This window comes from Lissotriton helveticus, chromosome 5_1, assembly GCF_964261635.1.
Source record: "Lissotriton helveticus chromosome 5_1, aLisHel1.1, whole genome shotgun sequence".
Lineage (NCBI taxonomy): Eukaryota > Metazoa > Chordata > Amphibia > Caudata > Salamandridae > Lissotriton > Lissotriton helveticus.
Window position 1 is genome coordinate 931123806 of NC_136065.1, and position 17165 is coordinate 931140970.

The following is a 17165-nucleotide window of genomic DNA, read 5'->3' on the forward strand; positions in this document are numbered from 1 at the left end:
TTGACTATTGCTTTCTGTAATAACACTAATATTTGAATAAATCTACAAATGTTGAGCACTGGAAAGGCCTTGTTGTACAGGTATTCTTAATGGTCTTGGAACATTAAAGTAGAGGATTCTCCCTTTGCTGCTCATCAGCACTCTTACATTAATTGGTGTGGAGTGTTGACACAAGTATGGAGTTTTCTGTTTCCACAGGTTGCAATTTGGGCTGGTTTATGAATCAATACTCTTTAACTGCTTCAGCGCTACCGCGTTTTCCCGCTGTGCGCTGAAGAAGTAGAAAAAGGCTTGTTCATGACAAAGCCAGCTCGTCATGAGCGCACCATAGGTAAAGCCCATGACGAGCTGGCTTTGTCATTAGCGTGCAAGTGGTTAAGAATGTGATGCATAAGATTTTCAAAGGATTATCTAAGCTGCTTTTCCTGAATGATAATGTGACATACAGTAAGAAGGTGGAAGAGTATGAGGTATCAGTTGTAAGTGTTAAAGAGCTTGGAATGTAGTATGTTAACTGTTAGAAATAAAAAGTGCCAACTGAGAGGGGAGAAGACACTAATTTAGGGTATACAATATCAAAAGACTGCAAAAGGCCCATGTTTAATCTGGTGAAGGTGGTGCAAGAACAGAACTTGGAACCAAAGTCCATACTGGTCATAGCCAAGTACTATTTGAAGTTTCAGAGGAGTTTCGCTAAGATGATGGACGCTTGGTCACGGCCAGAAGAGAGCATAGTAGATATGTTCTCATGAGTTCCAACAATGGCAGCCTGGCCTACAGATAGCATGCATACTTTGCATAGATGATTTCCAGCCAGAATCAACGACAGATGCACACTAAACAGTGTGCATCCAGTGGTGACAAGAGCAGCCAGGGACACCCCATGGCAAAACTGAGAGGACAAAGGAACAACGTGCCAGCAGGAGCATGATGCAGACTGTTGGGGCAAGGGGCACATCAGGATAACACCCACCCGGGCAGCCTCTCCCCCAGTCCTGATATCGGTGGCGAATGACTACTGAGATTGGTGTTCAACCCACCGTCCGTCCAAGTGACATTGGAAACAAAGGCCATGAAAACAGGGCAAATAAAGTAAAGTGTAAAGGAAGGAGAGAGCAGTTGATAGAGGAGCACACAGCAGAATGACATGGCCTAAAAGAGAAAGTTTTCCGAGACTGGGTAAACACATTCCCCATGATGCAGCCAACAGGGCCACAATTTTCAAAGCCATAAGTGAATATATGATGATTAACATTGCAGTAGAAACACGACTGATATACTTTTAAATATTTCTTAAGGCCATAATTAGGGGACGTCTAATAGCATTGGTGACAGTGAAAAACATAAATTCTCAGGACCACAGTAGGCATGCTCACGGCTTTCAGGGGACAAATGCGACTACTTGTTGTCAACAAAGCAGAGAGTACCCTTAAAGCCTTGAAAAAAGGTCTATGACTGAGGAGACATGAGACATTACTTCTTAGCTAACAGGCTCAAACCAAAAAAAGAACAAAAAGGGAGAGTCCACAGTCCACCGGCAGAGTCCACAGGTCTGGAAGTGATCTGAAGAGTTGGGGTCTGAGGTCCATTATTTATACCAGGTGCCCACTTTGAAGTAGGACAAACTTACAGAGATTTCCACAACCACAGAGGTGCTTTGCATTTCCTGACTCCCAGCCCTGGCCCCAGATTGCCCGAGGTCACAATGGACTAGTGCCAAACCCCTTTGTGAGAGTTTTCAGGCAAGGCCTTTGTGGTGTGCAAGTGTGGTAGGTGAGGGCTCCTCCCCATCATTAACTCAGAGTGACCCATCCTTCCAACATGTAGCTTCCCTTTGTCTCACTGTCTGGGAGCAAACAGGCCAACCGTCAGCTACACCTAGTCATGTGACCCAAGATACAGGCAGCAGACACCAATTGGTTGGGACAGAAAAATGCCAACTTCCTAAAAGTAACAGAAAAAAACACAGGAGGTAACCTGTAAACCCAGTTGAGAACCGGGTAACTTTTATGTAACAAACAAGGTCTCAACAGGTAATATTTCCAGGTAATTAGATAGGATGCAAAATCAATTGCGATGGAACAGAAGTAAGGAGACAAACATTTCTTAGAAGAAAAGCGGTGTATATTAGGAGCTACTGATACACTTTGCATCAGTTATATCAACACTATTACATTTTATGCAACAGTAACTCCAGAATTAGTGTGCACAAAGGTGCTTGTGTGGTAGTGAGTGGAGCATATGAACACGTGATGAAGTGCAAGAAACAGCGAAAAGTCACAACAATATTTAAATTAAAAATGATACACATTATGTACACGTATGAGGTTCTGTGAACTAACCTGAATAATACTGCCCATTTCTTTAGAAGCGTTTCATTATACTGATCTCTTATTTCAAACAAGAGATCAAACAGTCGGTTCACAGGAAAGCCAAAACTCTGGAAGGTGAAGAAATGGATCACTAAGGCAAGCCAGCATTACATTACATTGTACAACTCATAGTTTGCTAGACATCATTTTTGTGAACATTGATTTCTAAGGCCGTGACAATTAAGGTTGTAAGTCATTACCCCCTTTTAACTACCACTGCCAACTAAAAAAAAATATCATGTGTTGTGTTTATATTTACAATACTAAGACTTTACAAATTACTTTTATGGTCTGGCTTGACAGCGCAGCTGTCGCCAATTGTGTGATAAAAAACCAAGAGGGAGGCTTTGGCTCCGCCCACATGTTGGAAGTCAGGAGTATATGTTTTGATTGGTCAGAAGTTGTGTCCTGTCACAAAAAAGTGCTTGCCATCCACACACCTTTGATCATTGTGCTTATTTATCCAGATGCACGAGCTTTCATGGGTACACACATGATAGTGTAATGCTATAAAAGTGTTTTAGATAGCTAGATAATTTATGGTTTTGTCCTCTGGCAGCAGCACAGATGGGAGGAGAGCAGTAATTTAACTACATGGATAATTTCTACAGGCTTCCTGGGTTTGCAAATAAATGTTATGCGTGATGCCATAGTTCTGGACAGTTTATTGTGAAAAGTTATTACAAAGGCAGTAGGCCTGGCTTATTTATTATAAAAAGCATATGGTTAAGCCAGTAGTCCTCATGGAGAAGATTGTTGCAAGGTCATAGAAAGGTATTTGGTTACTTGTAATCTCACGGATAATGATTTCAGGCAAGGTTTATGGTGTTGGTCGCACACTCTGACAAACCCCGGAAGTAGAATTTCACTGTGGTGATTCTTGTTAGGTCCTATTGTGAAGGGCTATATATTGTTTAGCCAACTGTAATTTTGTACATTAATGCAACATTATAACTGCATGCCTGATGGTTGCCAACGTCTGCGCACCTCTGTAGGCCAGGGCTTTATATAGTGTTAATCCTTTGGTAAAGGAATAGGCTTTATCAGGTCAGTGGGAAACATTATTCGGGAGACCTTAAGTGTGATCTCTTTTTAACGGTAAGTTATGACAAAGCAAGTAGGTCTTACTTACTTAATGTGAAAAGTATGTGTAAAAGGCAAACACCTTTTAAGAGTGGGTCATTATTACACTGTGCTAAAGCTTGCAGGGAGGCATTTTGTGACATGGAATCTTGCAGAAAACTGTAATAGGCAACGGTTTGGTGCTGGTGACCCACCTTAACAAACCATGGGGATAGACGATATGCACTATGGAAATCCTTTTTCAGGATTTATTAGTAAGGATTTTGTATTATTTTCAAAAATGTATTTTGTACATATTCGTAATTTTATTGCAGTATACCTGATGATTTCGTGTTGTAAGGTTTATGAGCCAACACAGTAGGCCTGAGTTGCTTATGGTGACAAGCCAATGATAAACGATATAAGCTTGATTTTTTATAATGAAAAAGTATGATAAAAGTGGTAGTCCTGCCATATTGATTTTGAAAAGCATATGTTAAAGTCAATAGATTAATACAGAGTAATAACAATCTGTGACTGTGACAAAGTCAACGGACAGGTACTTTATTACATGGAATCTCAAAGATACCATAGTGGGCAAGCATGTTGGTTCTGGGTACCCCCTCTATCAAACTGTGGGTATAGTTGTCAGAATCCTTGTTAGGCCGTCTTAGGAGAGATGGTATTTTGCTTTCCCAACTGTAGTTTTGTATATTTTGTAATTTTATGACTGTATGCCGGATGGGTACCTTGTGCAAACGTTTATGCCCAGTACAGGAGGCCTCGATTATGGTGATAAGCCACTGAAAACATCTACCGGCCTGTGGGTCCACTTAGTCCAGCCATTGGTCTGCCTGAGTGTCATTCACACTCTGCTTCTATCCATCACAGCGAACTGAATGGAGTAATGGTTCAGTATGCATTAGTCATTTGCTCTTTTGCCCTGTGAATGATGGCCTTTTTTGAGCATGTGTACATCCACCTGAAAATTAGTATTTCAGTATCAGGATGGCTGGCCAATCCTTTAGTTTTGAATTCTACTCCTTTATAGTTCCACTTTAATTTCTTTGCCTCTTTTTTATTTTAATGTTCCTTAAGAGAATACTACATTGCCAACTGGTTGTCTGCTTTCCGCTCATTTAATTTGCAGTGCGCCGCATTCCATGTAGGCACTTCCTATTAACTAGGAGATCTGTGTGACATGCTGTTATCCATAGTTTATCAATCTTTTACCATGCCAAGGTTGGCAAGGCATTAGTTCTAAATGTGGCGACAATGCTTGACCTTTAAAACAATGACAGACTATTTACAATACCTTGGCAAGACAGACTGTGCTGATGAAGCAATGACGATCTAATCCTTCCTAACAATAAAACCGATTCCACTTGCCCTTTATAGCCCAATGCAAAGAATACATCTCAGATGAGTTAGAGATGCCAGAAAACACAAGATGTCATATTTCCTAAAAGAAAATAGATCAACTTTGTTGACTGCCTCAGTTCAACTTAAAATAATAAGTAGTCTTCTGAATAGTCTCCACTCGTCTCAGCATCTCAGCATGGAAACACTCCAATATACTTGATCCCCTCAGCAGAAGTCAAACAAGATTTATTTTTCACAAAAATCCCTGAAGCATGAAGAAGAGATACTATTTACTAGAAGACTAAGTAACAACCAATCATGAGGGTAAAATTGAAAACCTTCATGATGGGGATCCACCGCTCCTACCATCAACAATTTGATTAACACCCGAAGGACTAAAGATAGGCTAATAGCAGAACCACAAACTGAAAATATTATCCATTCACCACAGACTTCAGGTATTGAATTGTTTGTGGCACTGTTGCATCAGAATATGAAAGTACCCCCTTTTGAAGAAGTGGCCAAACCTTTTTCATCAAGTTGTTAATGTTGGGGGTGGGAAGGTAGGAGTCTGAAGGGGCCAGCACAGGTGGTGGATTTGTTAGAAATGTAAGATTAAATTCCTCTTCCACATCACAATCTAAAGCACCTTCTTTTCCAAGGTGAACCCTTTCCACTACAATCACAACAATATCTGCCAAAGTAAGTCAAATGAGGTGCTTGTAAGGAAATCCTGCAGAAGTTTTGAAGTGGTAAGTATGGACGAGGAGAAGGCAGCAGTGTGCTGTTCTGCTCCACCTGAAGCACACCCTTGATAAGGCTATGGCTAAAAAACTGAGGCAACATCTCCTGAGCCTACTGAACGTGTCTCCTATTTTGTTTTTATCGCCTCTGACTTTTCTGTACTGTTGGTGGAACCTTCCTGCATAACAGGCAAAGGTCAAAGCATGAGCAATAGCTCTACTTTCATTGAACTTTTACCACAGAATGGTGCACCTTCTTACCTAGTAGTCTGACCATAAAAGACACGTCCAGCAACTGATTCTTGACATCATCAGTAAAGTCTATTGAAAGTCTACTGAACACATCCTGGTGTGTCTCCTTAACGCACAAGTTACTACTTGTGTAACAATATATCTGTAAGAGACATTAGTTAGTGATAGATTCCTTACACAGGCGTCAGTCTGGATCCGGAAAGTTTTCTGCTTAGCAGTACCCCTGCGTGCCAGTAGGTGGCGCCGTACAACTCCACGCCCGTCACTGGCGCCGTAAGCGCCGGGATGACATCACAGAGCCTACCTAGGCGCCACCCATGCGCACTGATGTCAGTTCTGTACACAACTTTCCGCGACGAAACGCAGGGCCATGCAAGAAACTGACCTTTGGTGCATAAAACTAGGGCTCTAAAAGGGGATGACCTTAACCCTGGTAATCAGTTCGCAGAACGGGGAGGATGGGTAGGGCGGTAAGGGATCTATCACTAACTAATGTCTCTTACAGATATATTGTTACACAAGTAGTAACTTGTGCATCTGAAAGAGACACGTTTGTGATAGATTACTTACCTTAGAATGGATACCCCAGCAATACCAACCTCGGTGGTGGGTCTGTGAACAAGATTACACCAAAAAGTCACAGAGCACAGAACGGCCAAAGAAACCGTCTCTCCGGACCTGACTGTCAAGGCAGTAGTGCTTGGTAAACGTGTGCAGCGAGGCCCACGTAGCTGCCTGACAAATGTCCTGAACGCCACGTCCCAAAGCAGTAGTGGCTGCAGTTGCCCTGGTCTAATGGCCATGCAGCCCCACATGAGGCTCCTTCTTGGCCAAGGAGTAACATGCTTTGATGCACAGAACGACCCACCGGGAGATGGTCCGTTTGTGCACAGCCCGACCTTGCTTGGCGCCCACGTAGCCGACAAAAAGCTGATCATCCACCCGAACTGCTGTGTACGGTGCAAATAGAATGCTAGCACACGTTTTGGGTCCAGATAGTGGAGCCTCTCCTCTTCCCTTGAAGGATGTGGTGATGGAAAGAAGATGGGCAAAGTGATAGTCCTCCCGATGTGGAAGGGCGTGACAACCTTTGGCAGAAAAGAAGGACGAGTCCTTAAAACCACCTTGTCCGGAGGAACAGAAAGGAAAGGAGGTTTGGAAGAAAGGGCCTGAAGCTCACTCACTCTTCTGGCAGAGGTGATAGCAACCAGGAAAGCTGTCTAAAGAGTAAGAAGACGTAAAATGAAGAGGCTCAGAGGGAGCGCACATCAGAAAAGTCAAGACAAGATTTAAGGCCCATTGAGGCATTATGAAAGGCACGGGAAGAAACGTGTGTTTAATGCCCTTGAGAAAGCAGTTAACAACCGGGGACTTAAAAAGAGAAGGCTGATCAGGGAGTGTCAGGACGGAGGAAATGGCAGAAAGATAGCCTTTGATAGTGCCCAGAGCAGAGCCCTGCTGGGCCAAAGAAAGGAGAAACAGAAGAACCTCAGAAAGAGGGGCAGAAAGGGGATCCACAGCCTTTGCTGTGCACCATGCCACAAATTTGTTCCATCGGCAGGCATATACCGTTTTAGCAGAGGGACGCCTGGCTGCCAGAATGACATTACAGACCTCAGGAGGAAGGTCGAAAGCCGTCAACTGGCCCGCTCAATCTCTACGCATGGAGGTGGAGGCTGGACAGGTTCGTTTGGAGGACCGTCCCCTGCTGCTGCGACAGAAGATCCTCCCGAAGAGGCAGACGGATCGGGGGATCGATGCTCATACTGAGTAGCTCGGGATACCATACTCTTCGAGCCCAATCCGGAGCCGCAAGAATAACTTGGGCCCGGTCACGCCTGATCTTCTTCAGCACTCTGGGCAGAAGTGGTATAGGCAGAAAAGGATGTATGACGGTACAACGTGGGTTTTACACTGCAGTACCATTACAACGAGGGTTTTACAACGCAAGTCGTTACCACGACTTGCGCTGTAGGGTGCTGGACTTAGGAATAGTAAGATTTACTATTCCAACACCAGCCTACGTACAGTAGGGAAGGTGTTGGAATAGTAAATATACTATTCCTTAGTCTAGAGCGCCCTCCAGCACAAGTCGTGGTAACGACTTGCGTTGTAAAACCCTCGTTGTAATGGCACTCTGGTGTAAAACCCGCGTTGTAATGGATGTTCCCCGGCAGAAAAGCGTACAACAGACCGCAGCTCCAGTCGAGACGAAAATCGTCTCCGAGCGAGTGCCGCCTTGGAAATTCCAACGCGCAGAACTGATGACATGCGCGTTCTCTTCGGTGGTGAATAGATCTAGCCAAGGCTCTCCCCATCGCAGAAAGAGACCTTGCGCCATGTCTGAGTTCAGACGCCACTCGTGATCCACCATGCACCGGCGGCTGAGTTTGTCCGCCCTGGCGTTCAGAGAACCTGCCAGGTGTTGAACCACCAAGGCAATGCCTTGATGTTCCAGCCATGTCCAGAGGCGCAGAGCCTCCTGACATAGGGCCCACGACCCCACCCCGCCCTGTTTGTTGCAATACCACATGGCGGTGGTGTTGTCCGTGAACACCTGCACTACATTTCCCGGACAGAGGGAAGGAAGGCCTTCAGTGCAAGCCGGATCGCCCGCAGCTCCAGAAAGTTGATATGGAGCCGGGACTCCGCCGGAGACCAGAGGCCTCTGATCTCCGCCTCTCCCATGGTGACGCATCCGTCACCACTGTGTGCTCTGGTTGGGGAAGGGAGAGGGATCTGCCACTGACCCAATCGCGATTCATGAGCCACCACTGCAACTGTCGTGCAGCGCCCTCCGAGATCTGGACGAGATCGGACAGGTTGCCCCAATGCTGTGCCCACTGGAACTTCAGGTCCCACTGCAGAGCCCGCATATGCCCTCTGACATGCGTCACCAGCAGGATGCAGGAGGCCATCCTGACTGAAACCCGGGATAGAGGCTGAAAGAGCAGAATCATAGTCTGAATATCCCGGACTCACTGTTCGGGAGGATAAACCCGAAACAGTGTTGAATCCAGAACAGCTCAGATGGAAGGGAGCTTCTGAGAGGGACTCAGGTGTGACTTCGGCACATTGATGAAGAACCCCAGCAAATGCAGGAGGTTGGCCGTAGTCTAGAGGTGGGAGACGACTGCCTGGGGCGAGCCCGCAGAGGTAGGGGAAGACTGACACCCCTGACCTGCGCAGATGAGCTGCGACCACCCCCATAACTTACCTGAACATCCGAGGGGTGCTGGTAAGGCCGAAGGGGAGCATGACAAACTGAAAATGCTCCAGGCCTACCATGAACCGCAGGTAACGCCGGTGGGCTGGCAGGACGGGGATGTGAAAATAAGCGTCCTGCAAGTCCAACGCTACCATCCAGTCTCCAGGGTCCAGGGCAGTCAGTACCTGAGCCACAGTCAGCATCTTGAACTTCTCCTTCGGGAGGAAGCGATTGTCGCCCCGGAGGTCCAAGATGGGGCGCAGGCCCCCCTTTTCCTTCGTAGGGACCAGAAAGTATTGGGAATAACAACCACTCCCTACTTCCTGATCGGGACCGTACTCAATGGCCCCCTTGGCCAGGAGGGCTGTGACTTCCTGATGGAGAAGAGCCAAATGATCCCCCGACAAGCGGTGGTACCGAGGTGGCATGGCTGGAGGGGAGGACAGAAAAGGGAGCGAGTAACCTTGGCAGATTACTCGCTTGCAGCACCCACTTGTCCGATGTGATTTAGCGCCAGTGGCGGAGGTGGTGACGGACCCTGCCTCCTACCGGTGTGGGGTGCCGTCTGAAGCTCGGATTAGGAAGGCTTGGAGGTAGAAGCAGCGGGTGTGGAGGTGGACTGACCCGCCCGCTGGTTACCAAACCCGCCCTTGCGGAAGCCACGTCCCCGGCCACGCTGAGGCAGGTTCTGCGCAGGCTTCGTGGAGGAGCGCGCCTGGGCGCCTTACCCTGGCCACGAAAGGAACAAAACACAGGCGTGGCAAGGCTCTTTGTGGAAAGACCCAGAGACTTAGCCGACAAGTGGCAGATCAGCCCCCCCTCCTCTCTAGCTGCTGCCTTAGGGCCCAAACAAATTACACTCTCTAGTCCTGGTATATCTTTATAGCGGAGGGAGGCCCGACCCACGAGGAAGCCAATCAAGCCATATGCATTGTAAACAAACTGCGGCGCCTTCCAAGAACAGGGGCAAACGAGGCTGATGGTGGTGGTGCCAATAGTGGCCCGGTATGGTGGTTATCCCCACCTCGGAGCGCCTTCCACTATGTGGAACCTGCCTCTAAGTGACTGCGTCATCACATCAGTGTTCCACACGGGGGCGGATTGAACCGTCCTGACATCCCTAGCCGATTTGCAAACCTTCCTGAACGGGCCATACAGCTTCATGCTGAGGCTGGTCCTTGAAATCGTGGCCACAAGCACTAGAGGTGGTGGGCTGAGATGCACTTGGACGCTCTGTCTTGCCTGACTATTCCCCAACAAAGACAGTGTGGACATGCCACGCTCCAAAGCAGTGAAGGATAACCCGGTGACCTCCCTTTGGTCCACGATGTATCTTCCTGAGTCTGAGCTGACAGCTTCCCCCGCGCACCGACAATGGAGTCCCCATCTGCTCCCCCCCCCCGTCACGCAGGCCTACATGGATTGCTTTTTACAGGAAATCCTTGCAGAAATTGGCTCCCCAATCCTGCCTAAAGGACATGCTTAAAGAAGTCACAGATATGGGGTGAGAGTGGATGACCTGGAGCGTACGGTCGATGCTCACTTGGGAGGACCAGGAGATGCTGTGGAGACGGGTGACAGCCCTGGCTGAACAGAATATAGAGATCAAATCCAAGCAGGAAGACCTTGAAAACAGGAGTCGCCAAAATAATATACGCATACGGGGAGTCCCTATTGGAGCTGACTGCAATCACATCCTGGCCTACACAGCCGATCTCCTCCATGAGATCAGTGGGGACGATGACACCTCCTGGTCGACTCTTGATAGAGTGCACACGGTAGCTGTGGGCCCGGGATGTAAGGAAACAATTCCAGATATCTTGACCCGTGTTCACTTCTTTGCGTAGAAAGATGCCATCCTTCTGGCCGCTAGAGGCAAAGCAGAACTGACGTCTTGTGGCCATAGGGTGCAACTCTTCCAAGACCTTTCCCCCATCACACTACGCAAACAACAAGAATTCAAGCCTGTTACTGACAAGCTTCACAAACTGGGGATACGCTATCAATGGGGCCACCGTTTCATCCTCCTGTTCCAATAGGAGTGCAGACGCCGATTGCTCTGATCGCTTTCGGAGGCCAAGCACCTGGCGGATCTCCTTGGGGATGCTGGTGACCTCACCGATCCACAAACCAGAGACTTCGCTGTGAAAAACCTACAACCAAATTGGACCAGAGTCTGGTCATAACGTCCCGACAAACGCCAGGCGGAAGAAAAATCGCAGGAAACCAAACAAGACATTATACAACATCTCTGGAGCCTTGGGTGGGAGGGGCCGTCACCTGCATGGTCCACTGTCAGCTTCCTGTGAACGAGCCCTTGCCTCTAGCTGAGGCTGGTGCACACTCCTTGCATTATTTCATCCAGGGATTCACTGCCTGCACAGCGGTGGGCCCCAAGGCCTAGAGGAGAAACACAACGCAGCCACTCACGGAGTACCCCGGTCTGCTCCCAAACAGTCACCCCAACGACCACCACTCGAGGAAGATGATCTCTCTGGCACGCTTGGCGCAATGAGTGCTGGTCTGCGTACGGTGTGGAGGTTCCTGTTGAGCCCAGTTGGCCCAGTGTTCACTCTGACCTGTTCTCTGTTCTTTTCTTTCTTCGTTTTCACAGGTCACTTTCTCTCATGGGTGGGCACCTCCGTAATAAACTAAGGCCACAGGAGGGACATGGAGCTATGGGCACTATGCACAATGTACTAGCACCCTTGATGCCCCCTTTAGCCACCCAGGCAGATGACGGGAGACATTACATTGATATCTATGAATGTTCAGGGCCTAAACTCTCCCAAAAAACACAAAGCGGTTTACAACATGGTCCAGATGTTTTCCTTCTGCAAGAAACCCACCTACTCCAAACAGACTGTCACTGCATGGCGCACCTGTGCTATCCAAAGCGTTTCTGGGAATACACGACCTTGAAGACCTAGGGTGTGGGTTCTATGCAAGGCGGGTTTCCACATATCTGTTACTAGGGTGGTGTGGGACAGGGAAGGACGATATCTAAGGCTCCATCTCCTTAAGGGACAATGGAAAATTACCCTCCTCAATATTTATGCCCCTAACACCTCCCAGGACATTTACCTCAGACGGGTCTTGAGTGAGCAGCTGGAAGGTGTGGATGGAGACATCTTGGTGAGAGGAGATTTTAACTTGGTGTGGGATCCCGCCCTTGACCGTAGCGGAACTACATTCCAAAACTCGGCTGCTATGTCATTACAACTCAAGCGCGAGGTGGGGAGCCTAGGTCTGGCCGATGTGAGGCGCTATAAGCATCCTGACACAAAGGATTACTCTATTTTTTCTCATGTTCACTCCTCCTCCCGCATAGACCATATCTTTGGAACACACTCCCTCCTACGACACGTTTGCACCGATGACATGTCCGATATCTCCATCTCGGACCATGCACATATAGAATTGACTTGGGAGGGTACCGGTCGCCTGCCTAATGCCCAGCCGACCTGGCGTCTACCGCCATACCTTTTACGGGACCCTGTCGGTGTTGCTGAAATCCGGAAAAGCATTATGAATACTTCTCTCTCAATGATCTCCCTGGCCTGTCACCGCACTCTCTCTAGGATGGTTTCAAAGCTACCGTTTGAGGCACAATCACGTCCACCGCAATTGTGCGGAGGAGAGAATCTAGGTTAGTTGCGGCCAACCTCACTGCCGAAATTAAACAATTAGACCAGCAAGTAAGGCTATCCCTTACCGCCACACCAAATGACAGCTGGTTGTGCTGAGAGACCAACTTCGTACACTCAGATTGGGGAAGGCGGAATGAGCGCTTCTGGCTTTAAAACAGCGATACTATGAGGGAGGCAACAAGATGGGTAGGCTCCAGGACCATACGCTCTGCACGTCAGGGCGCATTTTGCTAAATTGAGGTCAGAGGATGGCAGCTGGGTGACAGTTGAGGGAGACAAGCGCTGGAGCTTTTATAATTATTCCCAAAGACTTTACTTGTGGGAAAAACCTGCCCCGGAGACGATCCGGTCTTACTTGGACGCCTGTGAATGGGAGCCGCTGTCCCCCTGCCATGCCACCCTTCTTGACGAACCGATTACTGTTAAGGAACTGAAGACGGCGGTGTGTGCTCTTCCCATGGATAAGACACCTGGCTCTGATGGCCTCCCCATTGCCGTGTTTCGGCTATTCATGCCCGAATTGCAAGACCATCTGGTCCGTTTGTGTAACTCCTTCTCCTTGGGACTCATGCCCACAATGGCCTCTGCCGAAATCTCCCTCATCCACAAAACTGGCAAGGACCCAGCCTCTTGCTCTTCCTACTGCCCCATTGCCCTACTTAACACGGATGCTAAGCTATTCACCAAAATACTGGCACTTCGAGTGTAGACCTACCTCCCAGGCTTTATTGCGCCGGAACAGGTTGGCTTCATTCGCCATAGATAGGGTGAGGACAATGTCCGCCAAATAGCGTACTTGGGGGAGAAAAAACAATTCACCGTAACTTTTCCGCATGCCTTTCCTCCCTAGACGCGGAGAAGGCCTTTGATAGGGTTAACTGGTCATTCTTAAAGCAGTCCTTGAAAAATTAGGCCTAGGCCCAGGAATGATCTCAAAGATAATGGCTTCGTACATTGCCCCGGAGGCCAGAATCCGGGTCAATGGGCAGCTAACAGAACCCATCAGTATAATGCGAGGCACGCAACAGGGGTCCCGTCTGTCCTCGCTGTTGTTCGCGCTGGTAGTGGAACCTCCATCCATAAAGATCCGCAACTCTGACTCTGTTAGAGGCATTTCCTTTGGGGGGGACAGCAAAACAAGAATAGCCTATTTGAAGAGGACCTTCTCCTCACACCGACCCAGCCAGAAACCCCCCTCCCTGTGGTGGTGTACTGCCTCCGAGCCTACGAGGAATCATCTGGCTTCTGGATAAATTTGACAAAATCATCTGTGCTTAACTTGACTATACCCCACAAGAGCTCCCGGAGCTACAGCGCCTGGACTCATTTCAGTAGTCTCCTGACTCAATCAAATACTTGGGCCTCAATATCACCCCACACTCTCAACCTGGTCGCAAGCTAACTGGCCTCCTTCATGCCGCTCCATTCTATCTGATCTCCAGAGATGGAAGTCTCTGCATGTGTCATGGCTCGGATGTGTGAACGCCGTTAAAATGAATATATTACTGCGAGTCTTCTATCTCTTTCAAACACTGTCTACGCCAATCCCTCAGGACGCCATCTTGCAGCTGCAACGCGCTGTGCATACCTTTATCTGGCATGGCAAACAGCCCATATATCTAATACACTGTTACTGCTCCCACGGGAGAAGGGGGACTAGCATGCCCTAATCTACTAGAATACTACTGGGCCGCCCACCTGCGATACATTCCGTAGTAGGTGGTGTGGGAGAGCGACAAACACTGGTTCATTGACTCTGGTGACTTACTTTCAGATTTATCTCACCTACCACCACTACCGCCCAGAGGTAGATTGCGTGAATTCTACTTTTGGCTGAAAAAGACATACTTTCCCCCGCTTTGAATATACATTTGGATTACAATTTTATTACTTTTCCTCTTCATTCAGAATGGTTTTGTGACAGCTTTTTTCTTAATTTTGAACGCTCTGGTGCTGAACTGGTGAACTTGGTTTTAACCCCCCATTCTTCAACACACAAAGAGCAAATAGTCCTTTCCCTGGTGAACATTTCTGCTATTCCAGTTCCTGATGGAATTATTTGGGATAGGGTTTCATATGATATATTTTGACCAACTGAATTAATTCAAATTCCATATGTGTTTAAACTTTCTCTGCATGATCTTATCACTCCCAGTACTATCTCTGATGATTGGGACTAGATGATCCGCAGCATTCAACTGTTTTTAATGGAAATATAATGTATGATGCCACGGCTAATTATGATGAAATGTTCTGTTTTCACCATCATGATCAACATTTCCTGCATGAAGCAAGTAGTCTGCATGCAGTATTTAATTACACACAATGGGAACACTAACCTACACCACCAATGGGTAGCTCAAAAGCATTTGCACAGATGCTTGCATATTTTTCAGGACAAAATCCGCCTGACCCAGAGTCTTATTATTATAAACTCACACCCTCACGGGCTAAGAAAACTATGCTTACTGACACCAAGCTGATTTATTAGGCATCCTTCCTTTCCCAGCTGTCTGTACAAAGGTTTGACTTTTGGAAAGACAATGTTGACTTGAAATCGATTTGGGGAACACAAGATTGGCAGGTTCAGGGGAACAAGGACTTATTTAGAGCATGCCTTATACCACAACAAATGATATCCCTGAACAAAACTGTGCTGCAAACATCCTGTCTTGGCCTGGCTAAGATAAAAGATTTAAATGCACCACACATTCCCACATTTACACGATTTGCGAACTGACAACAATTCATAAACAATTCGCAAATTACACGGAGGAAACATTGGTCAATTCTTCAGGTACCATTCAAGAGGGATAATTAGTGTGGCAGTTAAATACTATCAGATGTCTGGCTTGTTTTAGGTGACACCAGCAGGTTTAAGATCAGTAGGCGCGACCCAAGATACGCGCAGACACAACACTCGGGGGAGGTAACAACTTACAGTGTTGAGAAGTTATGTCTAGATTGGCTAAAACCCTCAACACTGTCACGCTGAAACAACACCTGTCCCATCTTTCTGAGGACCTGGGATTACAGGACTTTTTACTAGGTCCTCGAAGACCACGTAAAAGTGCTTTCTATATGCACTATACAAGGAACTGTGGAAGATTTCACAGCAGGAAGCTGCTGAGTGACTGCACAAAATTGACAGGGCACATTTAGAAAGGGCTCTGGCAGTAGCAGATAATGGTAGGACTACTATCCACCAGGATTTACTCTCTGGGTAACATTGTGTCTCCTACAATTGACATCATACAGAGTGACATGTCTTCTTTACAACATGGGTAGTCGCAGCTTAGGGCTATAATGTTACTGAGTTGAACTTTACAGACAGTTCGGGCTTGTCGCGTTCCTTGGAAACACCTTAATGCCATTAGCTTATTTCTGCCAAATAATCTCATGGAGCAAAAAAAATCACGGCTAAACAGGACGCAACATATACCATGTTACACATAGAGAAGTTTGAGAAATCATCATTCACTGTTGCAGAAACATCTTCCGCTGATTGAATAATCCACTGATTTATTTCTCCCCCATTTTCGACATTTCACTTCCAATACTGCTTACAACACCATCAAGTGGACAGATATGAGACGCTAGGAGAGGGGTATGTACATGAGTCATGCATTTTACCTTTCAATTGCCAATGTCGGAATAGAAAGGCAGAGGTTTTCTTAGCGGAAATGACTGCAAGAGTACCTTGGGACATTCCTTAGTTTGCACAGAAGCTTCTCATCATGGTGCATACAATGTATCCAAGGCAAACTTGTCATGTTATTTGAAGGATTCTCCGGCTGCTGTAATCCATCCGGCTTTCAGATTACTCTTGAATGGGAGTTACTTGAAGGTGAATGATCAAGGCTGCTGTAAGATGAGACCGGGCATTGCTTATCGCGTAACGGTCTCTGCGATTGTGACCTGCTGTACACAAGAATTGTTTCCACCTGCCTGCACAGTTAGGGATGCGGCTTCTTGGCCTTAGATAAAGTTTACAAATGTGCGTTTAGATGCTTTCAGCAGACGGAAAGCCTTATTTTTACAGAAAGATGTAGCCTTAACATCTGCAAAGGAAACGTTTGTTCTTCAAGTTGCAAGGTCGTCTTCCGAAATTCAGCCGCTACTCCACACTCATTTCCCACATATTTGTGGGGAGCTTGTGCATGGCATTCTTAACATGCCTAGTACTGCGGATGTAGCACACTTTTTTTTTTAGAGAATTCGCTCCTGGTTGGTTAGCATCTTCCAGATGGTCTTCAGAGTTATTCCGTCAAATTCATACACTCAGTGCTTGGAAGCATTTTTGGAGGCTTACCACTGTTTCTAGTTGTCTGGACTGTACTTTTATTTGTATTTTTCTGCTCCACAATGGATGTCCCATCACAAATGGCCATGTGCTCCTGTGTCATGAATGCATGATATAGTGATTTGGTGCACCCTTACTTCAGTAACTGAATGACCACTGTTTCTTGTCCTTTTGGCCTGTTTGACTACACTGCATGCAGCCCGTTTTTCACTG

General features: G+C 47.0%; 1 protein-coding gene across 3 annotated transcripts in view; it reads right to left on the reverse strand.

Moving 5' to 3' along the window:
• Nucleotides 1–17165, reverse strand: part of EXOC6 (exocyst complex component 6) — a 1337279-nt gene that overhangs the window by 631721 nt on the left and 688393 nt on the right. For all 3 annotated transcript variants that reach the window (XM_078643405.1, XM_078643403.1, XM_078643404.1), the window contains one exon: nt 2343–2440. In XM_078643405.1, coding sequence (XP_078499531.1) covers nt 2343–2440 — 98 coding nt within the window. The remainder of the gene's footprint in view (nt 1–2342; nt 2441–17165) is intronic.